Raw genomic sequence first — 17,384 nt, 5'->3', positions numbered from 1 at the left:
ACATCAATGATGGGAGAGAATCATTGATCGGCTGCCCCCTGCATGCCCACACTGGGGATCAAGCCCACAACTCAGGCATGTGCCCTTGGCTGGAATCAAACCTGGACTCTTCAGTCGGCAGGCCGACGCTCTATAGGCCCTTGAAGGCCTATGAATGGCTACTCTTCACTGTGCTTGAACCCAGAAAGACCTTGGGAAGAGGTGGGGGTAGTGGAAAAGAGACCCCAGATCTGAGGGCAGGGAACAGTTTCCGACTGCAAGATAAATGTGAGAGAAGTGTGAACTGGTCATCTACTCATGGGGGCCCATGCTGTGCAAGAAAGAGTTCAAGTAGCTGAAAAGAAGAATTCAACTAGCTGATGATGCAGGGCCCATCACCTACCCAGTCACCTCTGATAACTTTCTCTCATTGTCAACTAAGCCCCAAATTGACTGGAAGTCTGACCTCTTTCCACACTGCTTAGATCCAAGTCATCTCCCAATACTGCACCATCTCCAGCCTCCGCCCTTTCCAAGCCCACTGATGGAAACAGCCAGGAAGTCACCCAAAGTAACACACCAGTCTATAAAATGCCTGTGTCAGCTCTACCCAATCAACAGCATGTTGTCCCCTGACAGCCTTCACACATGCTGTTCCCACAGTGCCAATAGCTGCTGAGCATGGCCTAACCATCACTCCACAGGACAAAGAGGGCTTTCCTGCCTATGCCTGGGCTACGTACATGATGAAATTCTGACCCCACGTCTCTGTCTCAAGCCCTGTTACAATGGATGGCACAGAGGACTTTGTAACCATCTGCTACATGGCAGGGAGCCTATACTTGACTTTAGGAAAATAAGAATCTATTCATATCAATAATCCAGCTGCAAATCATGATGTTGGCAAGCTGTCCCCTTTTCTTCAGAGCTGTCTGATCTTTGCCTCTCGTGTCCCCGTCTCAAACCATTTCTTACGATTCTGCCCGCGCCCATTGCCACTTCCACTGAGCTCTAGCTCTCCTGCCCCCTCTTATCTGACAGTGAGATGAACCCACTTGCCACGTAATCCACCTTTTTAAAGTGCACAGTCGATGGCTTTTAGCACATTCAGAATTGTACATCCATACAATCAATTTTAGAACATTTCTTTAACATCCCTAAAAGACACCCTGTACCTCTCCCTCCAGTCCCAAGCAACCACTAATCTACTTTTTGTCTCTATGGATTTGCCTGTTCTAGATATTTCTCATAATTGGAATCAGACAATATGTGGCCTTTATGCCTGGCTTCTTTCACTCAGCATAATGTTTTCAAGGCTCATCCACGTCATAGCGTATATCAGAACTTCATTCCTTTTTGTGGGTGAACAATATTCCACTGCATGGACAGACCACATCTTATTTTCCATTCATTAGCTGATGGGCATTTGGGTTGTTCCCACCTTTTGTCTATTGTGAACGATACTCCTCTGAACATCTGTGTGCGTTTTTGTGAGGAGGATTCACGTTTCCATTTTTCTTAGGCACGTACCTAGGAGTGGAATTAATGGATCTTATGGTGATTCTGTGCTGAGCCTACTGAGGAGCAGTCAGATTGTTTTCCAAAGTGGCTGCACCACTCTACAGTCCCGCCAATAGCGTTGTGGGCCTCGATGTTTCCATCTTCCCATCTCTCTTTATATTCTTGGATTAGGAGCCCCCAAATGGACACTGCAAAGGGTCACAAGAACCTGCCATTGATCACCACATCCTGGCATTGTGAATGCCACAGAGCTGACTCCTTACTGCTTGGGACGCCCAACAATGCAGAGCATTTTGCTCTACATGTGCCTGGTCAGTCACTATCCGCTTCGCTTAGTAGAGAGCACGCTGACCCGCACCGTGGATTTATTATTCTAAATTCTTTTTCACTTTGCAAAATCATCTCAGCAAATTAGTTATCCATACACAGCACAGAACTGTCCTTGTGTGCAGGATCCTGCCTGATTCCAGCCAGATAAGTGGCTGTGGTCCATCCCTCCATCCAACCCACGCTGTAATGGAGAGGCACCTGCCTAGACCACATCTCTGTTTTACCTTTCTCTTCTCCTCATACCCACAACCCTAAGAATGACCAGCTGATAAAATGTTCTGGAATTAGTGTTGACAGATGTAGAACTCTGTTCCTGTACTAAAAACCACTGAATGGCACACTTTAAGAGGATGAATTACAGGGTATGTGAATTATATCAGTAAAATTGTTATGCTGAAAAAGAGTGACAGGATTTTAAAACAGAACCTCCCCACAATGTGTTAAATGTATACACTTAAACCTTTAGAATATTTTTTTCAAAACATGATATAAATCAGTGGAGGTATTTGCTACTTTGAACATAACCAACTGCAACTTTATTCTTATTTGAAACTATGAACCTATCTAAGAACAAAAGCAGAGAAGGGAGCAAGTTGCGTTTAGTTTACACCCAAAGCAATTTCAACAACAAGAATGAGCAGAGCTGCAGGGATCCTTCCACTGAGCTCTCTGGGAGGGAGGACACTGTTTTAATCAGTTTGTACCTTCCCCCATCACCCACATTCCTCCTCCAAAAAGGTTCCACAGGCAGCACTGGAGCTGTGACTGCAATTATTTTGCACCTGGAGAGGGTTTTGAAAACAGCAGCTCTTCACTACTTCCAGGGGGAAAGTAAAGTTTAACTAACAAATAACATAGAAACCACAATTGCTTGAACTTACTAAGCTCTCAGGACTTTAAGTTATTTTTTAAAAAGCTGTGATGAAAATGTTTCAAAAGTCAGCTGGAACTTGAAGAAATGGAAACTGGCCCCAGGAGGAGTGAGGAAGAATGAAGGAGACTCTGACTTAAGGGTCAGAAATATGCTGAACATGTGGAAGGTAAACACCCAGGGAGGCACGGCTGGTGACCACAGCCCTAGTTCCCGGGGCTGGGGACAAGGAAAATGGTAATTGCTACTGTGTGACAAGAATAAAAATTATATCCTGGCTATGCCAGAAACAATGTAGGTACACTGAAGCTTTCACAGTGGGGCATTCTCAAATCAACTTAAGAAAAGAGAAAGGAATCACAGAATCGCTTTTCCTTTGACATATGGCATTTAAAAGTGAAAAGCTAATTGAAAGTAAAACAAAGTACCTATACAAGAACTAAGTTATTATGCCATCTGGCTGTATGCTCTTATTTGCTTTAAAACACTTTTTTTTTTTTCCTCAAGAGGACCTGACCTGTAGAAATTGTAAACTCTTGATGAAGTGTAAACTCTGACCCAGTCCAAACAACCGAAATGCTCAAATTTTCTAGACTTTGCGTTACCTGGAAGGGCAACCTAAAAATACAACCTAAAGATACAGGGCATGAGCATATGCACAAAATACATAACATTGAGCATCCACCATTTGCCAGGCATTCTGCTACGCACCTTACACATATTATCACATCAAATCCTCAACCAATCCTTATTCCCGGTTTAAAGATGGGAAGACAGAGGTTCAGCGAGGTTACCTGGCTAATATGCGGTAGAAACTGGGACCAGAACCAAGTTCTGATTTGCCTGTGCTCTTGACACTTCTCCATATAGCTCCAGGATTAATCATTCACCCGGATACGTGCAAGATCATCCCCAAATAAATCGCCCTTGGCCATGGGACAGTCACACTGTCCTGAACTCTCCCTATCCAACCAGAAGGGACGGTCCCTTAACCTGCCCGCTGGAGTTCCGCTCTCCCCCAAAGAGGCCCGGGGGAGGGGGGGTGGAGCCGTTTTCTTCACTCCGTGGGTAAAACTTCAGGAAAACATTCTACCTTCTGGGCCAGTCATCTTTTTTAGCGCTTCGGTCTCAGCAGAGCAACAGGTGAAAAGAGCAAGTCGGCTACAACAAACCGTGCAAACGCCAAGGGCCTCACATTTCTGCGCGCAATGAAAACTGCACCGCACCATCTAAATTCTCCCGCCAGACACTGGAGTGAGGAGTGAGGAGTGCATGCTCCCAAAGCACACATACACTTTGGGGTCTTGTTACCCAAACGCTCGCCGGCACAGAGGACCTCTGCTCCAGGAAGTGAGTTCTCCACGGAGGACTCAAGCACCACGGTGCCGGTTACTGTTATGGTTATTATCACTTCCCTGGTCCTTCCCCAGGTGCCCATGAACCTGGAGCCGATGACCTTCCCGTCCCGATCAAGAGGACCGTCCAAGGGCTGGGGCTCGGAGGGGAACGGCGGGCATCGCCTGCACCTCTGCATTCGCCAGAGACCCGCCGCCAGCTTGGAGGAGGCCGCCCCGGGGCCGAGGCCTCCCCCCGGAGCGCCCGTCCAGCCGCCCTCACCTCGGCGCGGCCCCTCGCACGCCGCTCGCGGGCCGCTGCACAGCCAGCCTCCCGGCACCGCCGCCGCCCACCCTCGGTGTAGCCACAGCCGCTCGCTACGCGGAGCCGGAAGCGGAAAGCCGCGCGGATGAATCGCGCAGGCGCAGCCCCGCCCCAGGGCAGGCCAGAGGGTGTGGCTTGAGGGGGCGGGCCGGGCCGCGGCCGAGTTTTGCTCCGGGCTGAGCCTGGAATGCAGGGGTTGGCCACCCGCCTGTTTGGGGGCGCGCCGGGTCTGCTGCGGGGGGCACTTGAGGGGTGGGCAAGGGCGGTCCTCGAGGGGCGGGTCAGCGGGGCGGGGTCCACGGCGGCCCGGGTAGTTAGCGGGGCGGGGTTCTGGGTGGGGAGGACAGTGGGGCTGGGGGGCATTGAGGGGGAATCGGGTGCTGGGAGGTCAGCGGGCGCCTGGGGATGTTGGCGGGGTTAAGGGCGAGTCTGAGGACAAGGAGTTGGAGAAGGAAGGGTACAAGAGTGGAGAGAACAGATTTGTTACCTATGAAGAAGGGTCGGTGTAGACTACAGACAGAATTGACTAAAAGTCAGGTGGTCCCTGACACCTTAACATAGGTACCCCAGCTATCCCAAACACATGCCAGACACCCAGGCAGGGGCCATCAGACACTTTCAGGACAGACAATTGTTTAGACACCCACCTAGGTCTGTTAGATCCCCAAATACTAGCATTCAGAATTTGAAAAACATGCCAAATATCCCCAAAGTACCACACACCTTCATCCAGGAGCCATCAGGTACCGCCAAACAGGCTTTCAGGCACCCAGAAACCTATGAGACCCCACTCAGCAACTTTTAGATCCTCTTCCAAAACACAAACCAGATACCCTCAATACAGATGTGATCACATACTCTGAAACAGGTGTTCAGAGTCTGAAACACATGCCAGACACCCTCACACAGGTGTTCTTAGATATGCCTTCCCCAGTGCTAGCACCTCAGGTACCACCAGACATCCTTGCCCTGAGGCTGCTGGTCCAATCCAGGTCCTTCACAGTGGGGCCTCTGGGTAGTAACCAGAAGAGGAACCAAGTACCTCTCACCCAAGGTTCAAGCTGCTCCACCAGGCCAAGATCTCCCCAAATCAAATTCAATTCAACACACACACACACACACACACACACACACACACACACACACACAATCTGTGGTCAAGAGCCCTCACTTCAGAAACTGGGGGTGAGGGTGGGGAATCCTCAAATGGCCTGCCTTCAGTTTAAGTCTGGTCTTTGTGGTCAAGAGAAGCAGCATGTCGAGGGAACCAGAGACTCTAGAAGTACAAGGACATGCTTCATCAGACACCCAACTCTGGTCTAGGTCAGAAGCCCCAATTTGGGTCTTTTGAGGTCTTAAGGGTTGGTAAATGTTCACTCTCTGAATTGCTATGACTTTTGGACTTTACCCGAAGGCCCTGGGGAGCCATTGGAGATTCTAAGCAGGAAGAGTGGTATAACCCTTATTTCTGTAGCCATCTTGGTTATAGAAACCTTCAGGTGACATAGCTCTCCCCTAAAAGTAGAAACTGGCTTTTTCAAAGAGTCTGGCAAGGAGAGATATCTCTCGTCTTTTACCCATCCAACCATTCTGTACTTATGGAGTCTTTATCATGGGCCATGGACTTTACTAAGAGCTAAGGAGACACAGAGAGCTTAAATCCACAGCAGTATTTCTTAGTCTTAGCATTATCGACAATTGGGCTGGATAATTCTCTGTTGTGGGGGCTGTCCTGTACATTGGAGGATGTTAAATAGCATTCTTGGCCTCTACCCATTAGATATAAGTAGCACTCCCAGTCCTGACAATCAAAAATGTCAGGGGGCATTGTCAAATGTCCCCTGGGGGACAGAATGACCCTCAGCTGACAGCAACTGGCCTGAGACACTCAGATACATACCATCACCTAATGCAGGCTTCACAGTAGAAGTGGATCTGCACTGTGTTTTAAAAGGTGAGTAAGAGTTAGGTGGCCCAGGGAGTTCCAGGAACAGCACGGAATGAGCAAGCATTCTGCACGGTCAGCCACAAGACTTCAGGGTGGCTGGGCTTTGGAGCCAAGGTGGCTGAATAGTGGGAGAAAAGGGTGGAGGGGTAGGCGGGGTCAGACCATGAAGAGCCTCAAAGGCCAAGGCCAGGAACAGGACTGTTTGGAATGGTATTCCTTTAGAGGGTTGGTCTCTGGGAAAGCATGTCAGCTTTACCCTGGAGACCCACCTCCTATAATTACCTGGAGAGTGAGTCATTCCCTATTCTGTTTCACTTACTGTGGGGATGTTTTCTCTAGGGGACAGAGTGATGTGTGGCTTTGCATGTCTCCCATGGTAGATAAGCTTGTGGTGAGTTATACCTGGAGGTGCCTGCTCTCAGCTGTTCTGGCTTCCTGTGCCTCTTTAGACAGGTGTGGGGGCTGTGGTAAAAGCCTAGGCTTAGGGGCTATGCTTTAGATGCTAGCTTTGTCCTAACAACAACAAATAGTGATGATGCTGATGATGCTGATGATGGTGACGATGATGATGATGATAGATACTACTATTGCCCTTCCATACCAGGCACCATGCTAAGTGCTACCTACCTAATTTCTTTCACACAAACTCAAATCTTCCCTGAGCTTAAAGGGTTATTTTGAAAATCAAATGTCTCCAAGAGCTGGAGCTTGATTTCTTCTAACCTGAGAATAGACCCAACTGAGTGACTGGCTTCTAAACAATAGAGTAGGAAGAAGGAAAAATAGGAACCTGGCAGACGTTACTTTAACTAGGGGATGAAGGTTAACATCCCCAGGGATGTCATGATCATAGCACTTGCCCTCTGATATGATGAGGCAAGAGGTTCCTCAAACCATAACCCCTGTGTCTAATTATGAGGAAACATCAGACAAACCTAGACTGGAGGATACTGTACAAGACACATGGCTAATACTTCTCAAGACTGTCAAGGTCATGAACAATAAGAGGCTGAGAAACCATCACAGACCAGAGAGACGGGAAGTAGGATGATTAAAGATAACATGTCCTAAGCTGGATCCAAAAATAGGAAGAGCACCCTAATGAAAACAACAAAACAACAACAATAGCAACAACCCGGTAGAATCTGAAATTGGAGTTTGGTAAGTAGTATTGTTCCAATGTTGGTTGCTAAATTGTGACCAATGTACTGTGGTCATCTATAATAATAAAAGGGTAATATTCTAATTAGACTGGACGTTCTTTCTGACGAAGCCAGGGCCAGAGGGAAGCCAGCCTGGGTCAGCTGGGGGAAGGAAGGCCTACTCTTGCACAAATTTTCATGCATAGGGCCTCTAGTACTAGTATAAGAGGTTAACATGAAGGGAAGCTGAGTGAAAGATATAACGGGACCCTCTTTATTCTTTTTGCACCTTTCTTTACATCTAAAATTAAAAGTTTAGGGGAAAGAAGGGGGTCCCCCCATGGAGGGGTAGGAGGAATTAGTTACGTTAAGCATCCTAAGATAGTTTGTATACTCTTAAGTTGGGGTATACTGTATTGCCAAAATGCAGCAAAATATTCCAGCTGCAAGTTACAAGTTGGGTCATTTTGAAGCTTGACCTGTTGGTTTGTTATAATGTTAAAATCTCTACATAGGAGTTAGTTCCTCTAGAGCAGTGGTCGGCAAACTCATTAGTCAACAGAGCCAAATATCAACAGTACAATGATTGAAATTTCTTTTGAGAGCCAAATTTTTTAAACTTAAACTTCTTCTAACACCACTTCTTCAAAATAGACTCGCCCAGGCTGTGGTATTTTGTGGAAGGGCCACACTAAAGGGGCCAAAAAGCTGCATGTGGCTCGTGAGCCGCAGTTTGCCGACCACAGCTCTAGAGTATATAATTAGTATTGATTTTTCCTGTAACAAAATAAAACATTAAGTTATGGCTCCTGCCCTGCCTTGCATTGTATTCTAGACTTGGTTGCTCAATGGTTTCTGCTAGCCACATAAAGCAATCAATGACAGTGTCATGCTTATACCCAAGAATTAAATCTGATCCTTAATATCTAGTATTTCACTAGTAAGTTTACTGGTAAGAGATTATAGGAAGGCAGTCATAAAATTTGAAAATAAACTCTAGTCTCTCCTTAGCTATTTTAGGCTTTTATAGAAAGCAAGAACTCATTGCAAAACATTTTTACAAGTTTGAATGCTTATATTCGATCCAGGCAAAGCATTTTTGCCTGGTTTAGAATTACTGGTAGCTTATTTTATTTATTTATTTACTTATTTATTTTAGAGAGAATGGAAGGGAGGGTGAGAGACAGAGAGAAACACTGATGTCAGAGACACATTGATTGGTTGCCTCCCACCCCAACTGGGGCTGCAGCCTGCAACCAAGGTACTTGTCCTTGACCCCCTTGACCCTCTTGATCCCCTTGACCCCCTTGACTGGAGTCGAACTGGGGACCTTTCAGTCCTCGGGCCCATGCTCTAACTGCTGTGCCAAACTGGCTAGGGCACTGGTGCCTTATTTTAAAGCAAAGGAAAAACAATTATGAGTTCACTGTCTTCAGAACAGTTTGAGAAAATATGATACAAAGGTGTTTTCAATTTCCTGTTATTTTAAATGTTATTATACAGAGTTATTATTAATACCATTTTGGTGGGAAAAACCTTAAAAATTGCCCCCAAATATTGACAATGAAGCACATCAAAGAACAAAATGTCTTTGACATATTAAACTTCTGCTCTTCATGCAGCTGTAATTAAATTTTCTTTTTTTCCTCCATGTCTTTTTTTTTAATTGAGGTATTTATTTTCTTTTAAAATATAAAATTTCAGTTTTTGTAGAACTAAAAAAATTACAAGATTATTTTATTATTATTAAAAATCAAATGGCGTGATGTGACAGTGGATTGGGGATCAGGGGCTGGGCTCTGAGCTGGAATGCTGCCTGTGTGACCTTGGGCAGAAGCTTAACTGCTTTGGGCCTCTTTCCCTCATCTGCAGACGGGGCAGCCTGTTTTACAGAGCTGTGTGAGGGTCAGGAGGTATCCACTGACAGCACAGGGTGTCTGGGGTCGTGTAAGTGCCCAGGGATGTAATGTTACCCATTATTCCTATTATTTGTGCAAAATCTTCTGTGACTATAAAGTGGCGTTCAGGAAATTATTCCCTGTCGGAACCCTCCTCCTCCAAGGTCATATTGGTAAGGGGTTTATTGATCTGCTGGCTGGGCAAGTCTTCTTGGGTCTTCCTTGCTGCAGACTAAGTTAGTTCCCAGGCCAGCAAACTTTTTCTGTCAAGAGCCTCACAGCAAATTTTTTCACCTTTGGGATCGATCATGCTGCAGAATACTCCACCTCGCCTGTGTAGCGTGAAAGCAGCCGCTCCCTTATGTCCGTCTATGGATGGTTCTAGATCTCACCCTTCTTTCTGCCAACTTCTAACCAGCTCCTTGAATCAGATGCCTAAGATAGGGCTCGCTTGATCCTGGCCCTCCAGGAAGGCCCCTGTAGTCACCCGAACTCAACCCCCGGAAGAGCAGAAACAGGAAATCACCTGCTGCTTAGAAGCACTTTAATACACAGAAGTTGTCAGTGCATTTTGCACTTGCAAAGCCCATGCCAGCCTCAGCCAAAGACAGGTTGTGTGTCAGAAAGCGGGTTGGAGCGCCTTGGATGGGCAAACAGTTCAAAACCGAACGCTCCTGACCACAGCACCAGCAGTGGATACCCCGGGCTCTACACAAGGCAAAGCCACAGCGGTGCTCGGTGCTCGGAAAAAGGCAGGAATGAGGAAGAAGGAACTAACGCCCCATGTGGAGCCAGGAAAGGCAAGAAATTAAACATCAACCCTAACCTGCTCCGAGGGTGGAGGTGTAATTCTAGGTCCTGCTCTCCATCTCTCTAGCCCCCTGGTTTTCACCCAGGGCAGTCCTGTCCTCCAGGGAACACGTGGCCATGTCTGGGGCCATTTTTGGTTGTCCTGACTCCATGGGAGGGGTGATGGCATCTAGGGGGTGGGGGCCAGGTATGTGGTTCAACATCCTATGGTGCATCAGAGTGCCCCCCACAACAGGGGCGTGACTGGGAGAACGGACTTGTGGAACACGTGGAAAACACCCCTCCCTGCCATTGTCATCTCCCTGATACTCAAGAAGCCCATTTGAGCCTCCAAACCAGCCCTTGGAAGATAAAATCGCAGAAGAAATAGAAGCTGACGGGACCCTGTGTTCCTGCAGCTGTTCTGGCCTGCATCTGGCCTGCACTGGGGGTGGGCGGGGGGAGGGGGAGGGTTGTCACTCTTGGCCCTTCTCTCCTGTCCTGGTCCATTTCCTGTCTTAGCCTTGCACTGCTAGTGGCCAGGTGCACAGAATCCCACAGCGGGGGCCGGAGCATACGGCCACAGGAGATGCCTTCCCAGCAGCTCCCGGGCTCCCAGTGATGGGCTCCCAGTGATCGCTGGCTCCTGATCCCCGGGGCCTGGGGGGAGGGGAGCTAAAGAGTGGCTCCCCAGCTTCTTGAAAGGCTGGGAGGGGACTGAAAGCCCAGGCTCCTGGCAGAGGACTTAGGAAAGGCTCACAGCCCAAATGTGAAGAGCCGGCGGCACACTCCCTATTCTTTGGAATTTACTCCTGGGGTGTGAAACCCCAAGCGCCCCCACCTGCTTAGGCCCAGGAGGGACAGTCAGACCTCGTGCCCCTAGCCTGGGACTTAGGGCGGCCCAAAGCCCCCTGTGTATTCCCCAGCCAAGGCACCTCTTGGACCTCCTGGCTGGACACCAGGGGTTGGGGAAGGGCCAACAGAGAATTCCTGGACAGAGAAAAGTCACCCAGAAAAGCGGCCCCCGGAGTGTAGCCCTCTGCTCTGTTGCTGCAGGGCCATGAGCTGCAATTCTGCTCTGGCAGCCTTGTTAGGGTGGGAAGCCCTGCCCTAGCCCGCAGCTTGCTTGGGAGTAATTCACACCAATGTCACTGCTTGTCATTAATGCCTCTTCCACAGGTATAGCTAATAGAGAAAAGCCTCAAATGTACAGGTGCTCAGAGAAATAAACGGGTTTTGTTACCTGATCTTGGAAACTTGCTGGAAATAGAATTTGAACCCAGAAATGCTGGCTGGGCTTATTTCTTTCTGAAGGGACGCTGTCTCATGCTACCAGGCCTCTTAAGGGACTGAGGCTGTTAGAAAAATGTGACAGTGACAGGTTACTGGCCCAACTATTAGAAACCAGTTAAAAGGCCAGACTTTGTCTACCCACGACAGACATGGGGATTGAAGCCTCCCAGAAGGTCAGAGGCCTTCAGAATCTGCCATGGGTTCGAGGCCCCACACCTGGACAGCTAGCTGTATTACCGTTTTGGGAAGAGTCTCTATCTCGAAGCCTCAAGACAAATGACCCAACACATGCTCTTCCTCGGGGAGCAGCCCCCGCCACTCCCTTTCCCCACTTCTTCCCCCACAGACATGCATCTCCTAAACGCTAAGGGCCCCCACGAGACTTGCAACCTGGGGAGCAATGGGCAGCAGCAGCTCGTCCCGGGCTAATCCCTGAGCCTGTCCCCAAGGCCCCCTTTTCTCTGACTCCCCAGAGAGCTAGGGCAGCCCAGCCTGGGCTCTCCTGTTGCTTCTTCTATGCTAAGCCCTTTGTTTCACTGCCCCCAGCTTTAATAAACGGTCCCTCATAGTCACCCGGACGCCTGTTGTGAAATTTTTTCTGCACGAAGTCAAGAACCCACACAGTCCAAGCTGGCCCTAGGCAGACCCACTCAGGGCCGGTCCCCTTTCTGGTAACACCCGCCATTCATAGGTTGCAGTCCTAGTCCCCCCCAGTATCTCAGAAGGTGGCCTTATTTGGAAATAGGGTCATTGCTGATGTCGTATGTTCAGATGAGGTCACACTGGAGAAGGACGGGCCCCTAAAGCAATGTGGCTGACTAGTGTCCTTATAAGAAAGGGGACTTTGGGAAACAGACACGCGCGCAGGGAAGACACAATGTGAGGCCTGCAGTTCTGCAGCCACAGGCCAAGGAACGGCCAGACACGAGGAGAGAGACCTGGGCTATCCCGTCCCTAGTGCCTTCGGAAGGAGCTGTGAGAGTACATGCCACACGGAGGACTTCGTTGTGCAGTGCTCACTAACTAATACCCTGTCCGAGTCCACATTTTGCAAGAGGATTTTTGCAACAACAAAAGTGAAACTAAAAAGGGAATTTGGGGGGCCCCTCACTAACCAAATGGTCCCTGCCCTTGGGGACCGATGCTGGTGCTCTCCAGGGAGCCAGGGTCAGCCCACCCTTGGCAAGGGTGAAATGGGCCAAGAGTGCAAAGAGCGAAGGCGGCCACAAGAGCGATTTAGAAAAGTAGAGAAAGTGGCTGCCATCCGAGGGGACAGGCTGGGCCAGCTGACTTACTGGGGCAGAGAACTGGTGTGCTGTACAGGGTGCAGTTGGAGTGGCCAGAGAAGGTTCCTCGTGACAGCTGGTGGCCATTGACACGTTCCCTTCTCTCTCGAGCATCCTGATCCTTGTCCTTTAGAGGGACGGGGCTTTTCCCCTGTCGGGGGGACAGAGGTGAGGCTTAGAATCACAGGGCTCCAGGGCCAGGGGCACTCTGACATGCCGAGGAAGGCAGAGGGGGCCCCGTGCCTACCCCCTGACCTTGTCCTTGTGCCTGGTGACTCGACTGCGGAGGGAGCTGAGTCTGCACTTCGACCTGGTGGTGCTCCTGTCACTCCTCTCGATGTTGCTGGCTCCATCTTCACTCCTGAGGGGTGGAAAGATAAATGGGGGGTGGGGGGAGGGCGGGCAGCAGGGTCAGAGGGCCATTCTGAGCCAGTCCTGCATGTCGCTCCTGGAATCGACCTGCATCCACTTCCCTGTGGCCTCCTCCTCCTGTTTCACCTCTTCTGTGGTCCCCAACTCTCTCCCTCCTTCTCTCACTCATTTATTCACTCATCAAACATTTGAGGCTGTTTGCAAAGTTCCAGGAACCATAGTGATTGGGTTTGCAGGGGTCAAGTGACATGGTCTCAAGGTTGAGGTCCCTTGATGGGCCTGGGCTGGAAATCTTGGCTCTGCCATCTCTGCCTCCTCCCTCTGATTCACCCCTCCCCCACCTCCAGATCTAATGAGCCTATAAATCCTGCCCATTCTTCCTGCGGGATTTCTCTCAAACCCCGCTCTCCTTCCCTCCCCATACCACTACCCTGGCTCGCCCGATCACAGGCACATCTTCATTTAATAAATACTTGTTAGGTCAACGACAAACAAGCCCAGCTGGGCAGAATCTGTCCCTGGAGGGATTCTGTACCTCCAGTCTATACCCTGCCTGCCCCGCCGTCTGTGCTCACCATCCTCAGTCACTAGGCAGCTGTGGCCTTAGCTTTGCAGAGGTGACCCGGCCCCTGCTGACTTCCTCCACTGTCCCTCCTCCCAGCCGCACCTTGACACCGGTCCCCAGTCCAGAAGGCACTGTTTTCTCTTCCCATCCTCAGCTCCGCAGACTGGCGAACTCTACCCTTCCCTCAGAACCCAGTTCCAGCTGTCACCTCCTCCAGGAAGTCTTCCTCCCCCCACCACAGGTGTATGAGGAGCCCCACCCTCACCCCTGCTGTTGCCCTTGGTGGTTCCAGCGAGAGGATGGGGACCCCAGCTCCTGCCCCCAGCCCAGGCCAGGCACCAAGGGCCGCCAGTACACGCTTGTGCAAACCCAGTGCTGGGCTCCCACCTGCCCCGCCCGCAGCCCCGCCTGTAGCAGCTCTGCCTACTTACTCAGACAGGAACTCAAACCAGGTGAGGTTTGAGGGGGCTTCTCTGGGGCTGACCGACAGGTGAGCCCTCTGCTGAGCCCTCTGCTGAGCCCTGCAGGACCAGAGGGGACAGACACCGGTCAGCAGCCCCTCCCCCACTCAATGGCCCTCTCCCCCAGGGTTTCTGTGGTTAGGTGTGCGCCTGCTGCCCGCTGCCATGGCCCGAGAGCCCACCCTTCCTCCACATGTGGGCTTGCATGTATGGTGATTGGGGCATGTGTTCTGACAGAAGGCAGGGCCACGCCCGGGTGGAACAGAATCAGCGAGCCCGGAAACTTTTCTAACAGACGGCAGTGTTTGAAGGAGATGCATCTGTTCCCATCTGCAGAGGCTTCGTGGGCCAGCGTGGCTCTCTCCTCCCTACATGGCCCTGCTCCCTTCCCCACCGGCCTCCCCTCCCATGACTTCCCCTCCCACCGGCCTCCGCTCCCACGGCCTCCCCTCCCACCTGTCCTGTCCCCATTTCTCCCCGTCTTCTCTACAGCCTGTTTCCCACACCTGTTTACTCTCACACCTGTCCTCTTATACCTGTCCCTCCACATCTGTTCTCCACACCTGTTCCTCCAAACCTGTGTTCCCCACACTTCTCCACAACCATCTACTACATCTGTCCTTTCCCACACTTGTCCCCCATACCCCTCTAGTCCCCTCCCCTGTCTGCCCCACACCTGTCCTCCCACCCCCGTTCCCTCGCCTGTCTCCCTTCCACTTACCCATGGTACTGTCGAAGTTCTTGCAGTACCTGCTGCACCATCAGCCTGGGTGGGAATAAGATAGCCCACAGTCGTCACAGATTACAGACCTGTTCCCCAAGGTGAGGGGAATGGCCTCACCTGCCTTGGGTCCTGAAGCAGACCCTAACCAGGAGCCCCGGCCCCCTCCTGAGGCCTGTCGGAACCTCTCTGAGGGGCCTGGTCCCTCCCCTGGGAGAAGGATGGGATGGGAGAGAAGATGAGGTCGTGGGGGACTGAGAGGGACCGTGGCTGCCGGGTCACTTGTTGCCAGCAGTGCTGAAACCTGCACACCTCCTCCCACAACCGGCCACCTTGGCTATCCACTGGGGTTCCTCCCCGCATGGGGCAGACACTCACACATGATCTGGTTCCACGTGGTCCTTTTCCAGACACTCCAGCACTGGTGTCTCCAGGCCTGGAAGTAACCCAACATCAGGAAGCACAGGCTGGAGGAGCTCCCCGCCCCCACCCCCCTCCTGCAGAGTGACTGAGGAGCCCCGCCCTGAAGGGGGCGCCCTCTGACCCACCCCGCAGAACTGGAGATCTGCCAGAGGGGCCTTGCCACTCTCAGGAGGAGAGGCGGGAAGAGGCAAGAGAGCAGGGATGGAGGTATCCCCAGCTTTTCACAAGAGCTTAGGATGTGCTAAGTGCTTTGCACGTGTGTGTGTGTGTGTGTGTGTGTGTGTGTGTGTGTGCGCGCGCGCCCCCAGTGGCCCTGAGGAGGTACACTATCTCAGTTCATAGAAAGGCTGCAGGGCTGAGACTTGTCAGCAAGTGGTGGGTCTGGGTTTAGCCTGCAGGTCTGCCTGACACCAGGGAGACACAGCTCTCAGGACCCAGAGTCCAAGACAGGCAGGGAGGCGATGAAAGAGACAGAGTCAGAACGAGAAGGGAGGCGAGGCCATGGCAGTGGTGGGGGCCACTTTGGCTCCAGACCCCTGGGGGAGGAGAGGGGAGGGGTAGATGCTGGAGGCTCTCCCCCTCTCAGGAACCCCTCCCCCAGGACCTCCACATCCTCAGGGGGGCCCAGCTGGGACCCATCCAGGGCACCTTCTAGCCAAGCCCCACTGCCCTGCTCTGTCTGAGTGCGGGAACCCCCCGGGCCTGGCTACCTTGGGCAGCTTGAGCGGGCACCTCCGAAGCCCGAGAGCTTTCCAGGGCGCTGATCTCATCCAAGGTCACGGGAACCGACTGTGACCTTACTCTCTCCTCCAGGCCGGCACCTTCCTGCGGGGAACAAGCATCTCACTAAGCCAGCGGTGCCAGCGGCTGCTTGGCTGCAAGAAGGCTCCCGATCAAGGTCTCGGCCCCAGCCTCTAGCCACAGGCAGGGCGCCCCCAGGCACAGGGCAGCGGGTCTCCCAGCAGCCAGACGCTGGAGCCGTACCCTCCCCAGAGATGCGCGGCAGTTCCCCTGCCCAGGGCTGGGCTGTGGGCCGGCCCTGAAACAGTGAGCTGCAGATTCCAGTACCAGTCCGTCTGCAGGTCAGTCAGGAGCAAAGGGGCCCAGGCTCTCTCCCAGCTGTGGGTTGGAGACCCAGACTTAAGAAGAGGCCGCTGGGTTGCAGACTCCAAGCACAAGACAGGGCTCCCTTCCCGCTGCAAGGCCGCCTGCCGAGGAGTCCCCTGCCCCCAACGAATGGGCTGCACTTCTGGCCAAGGGTCCCCTGCTGTGGACCCCGCCTCAGGGAAGAATCCTCAGGCCTGGGCTGCAATCTCAGGGCTCAGAAGACTCCCCAGTCGTGGGCTCCAGCTCGGACCACCCAGCCATGGCAGGTGAGGCTCTCCTTCCCGCCCGCAGCACAGCTCCTGGGCCCAGAGGTGTGTGACTGTCCGGGTGGCTGCAGGCTGCACCCACCTTGCCTGGGTGCTCCGCTGGGGTCCCACCCCCAGAGAGACACTCTTTAGTCCAGGCCTGCGGACTCTCTCCAGGAAGGTTCAGAGCAAGAGTAGCCAGCGTCCGAGGGAGACATGGCCCCTCATTCACAGCTGAGGAGTCGAGGTTGAACCTGGGGGGAGAAGGGAGGGATTCAGGGCTTCAGCAGGGCTTCTCCACCTGCTGCTGCTCAGCTCCAGAATCCGGGGGGTTGGGAGGACCTGCAGATGACACTTCTGGGCCATACCAGATCTCCCTGTATCAGAAGGGGAGCGGGGGGAGGAGCCAGGTTGGTAGATTTGCTGAAGCTACATCTGCATCACAGACCCCCCATTTTTACATGGACTGGCTTTCTATTTGGGGTGAGAGGGTTGGAGGGGTTGGGTGGGGGGTGGCTAAAGCACCTGCCTCCACGCTTTAGGACTGCCACTGTGGTGTGTGTGGAGTCGAGCATTCATACGTGTCTTTTTTAAAAATATTTTTTTATTGATTTCAGAGAGGAAGGGAGAGGGAGAGAGAGATAGAAACATCAATGATGAGAGAGAATCATTGATCGGCTGCCTCCTGCACACCACCTACTGGGGATCGAGCTCGCAACCCGGGCATGTGCCCTTGACTGGAATAGAACCTGAGACTCTTCAGTCTGCAGGCCG

At 51.9% G+C, this 17,384-nt stretch overlaps 1 protein-coding gene across 2 annotated transcripts in view; it reads right to left on the bottom strand.

Annotated features, from left to right (window-relative positions):
- ARHGEF18 (Rho/Rac guanine nucleotide exchange factor 18) overlaps positions 1–16,077 on the bottom strand; it is a 73,324-nt gene extending 57,247 nt beyond the window's left edge. The window contains exons 1-6 of one of the 2 annotated variants that reach the window (XM_080675249.1): positions 15,969–16,077; positions 15,214–15,271; positions 14,836–14,880; positions 14,085–14,174; positions 12,972–13,077; positions 12,726–12,867 (exon numbers count right to left, since the gene is read on the bottom strand). In XM_080675249.1, the coding sequence (XP_080531375.1) occupies positions 12,726–12,867; positions 12,972–13,077; positions 14,085–14,174; positions 14,836–14,876 (379 nt within the window). In that variant the 5' untranslated portion in view covers positions 14,877–14,880; positions 15,214–15,271; positions 15,969–16,077. Of the gene's footprint in view, positions 1–4,318; positions 4,421–12,725; positions 12,868–12,971; positions 13,078–14,084; positions 14,175–14,835; positions 14,881–15,213; positions 15,272–15,968 lie in introns of those variants that run through there. The other variant, XM_080675250.1, reaches the window with a different exon arrangement.
- Positions 16,078–17,384: the final 1,307 nt, after the last annotated feature.

Source organism: Plecotus auritus (assembly GCF_963455305.1).
Source record: "Plecotus auritus genome assembly, chromosome: 6".
NCBI lineage: Eukaryota > Metazoa > Chordata > Mammalia > Chiroptera > Vespertilionidae > Plecotus > Plecotus auritus.
Note: the sequence above shows the minus strand (reverse complement) of the source record. Positions and strands in the feature narration are given on the sequence as shown.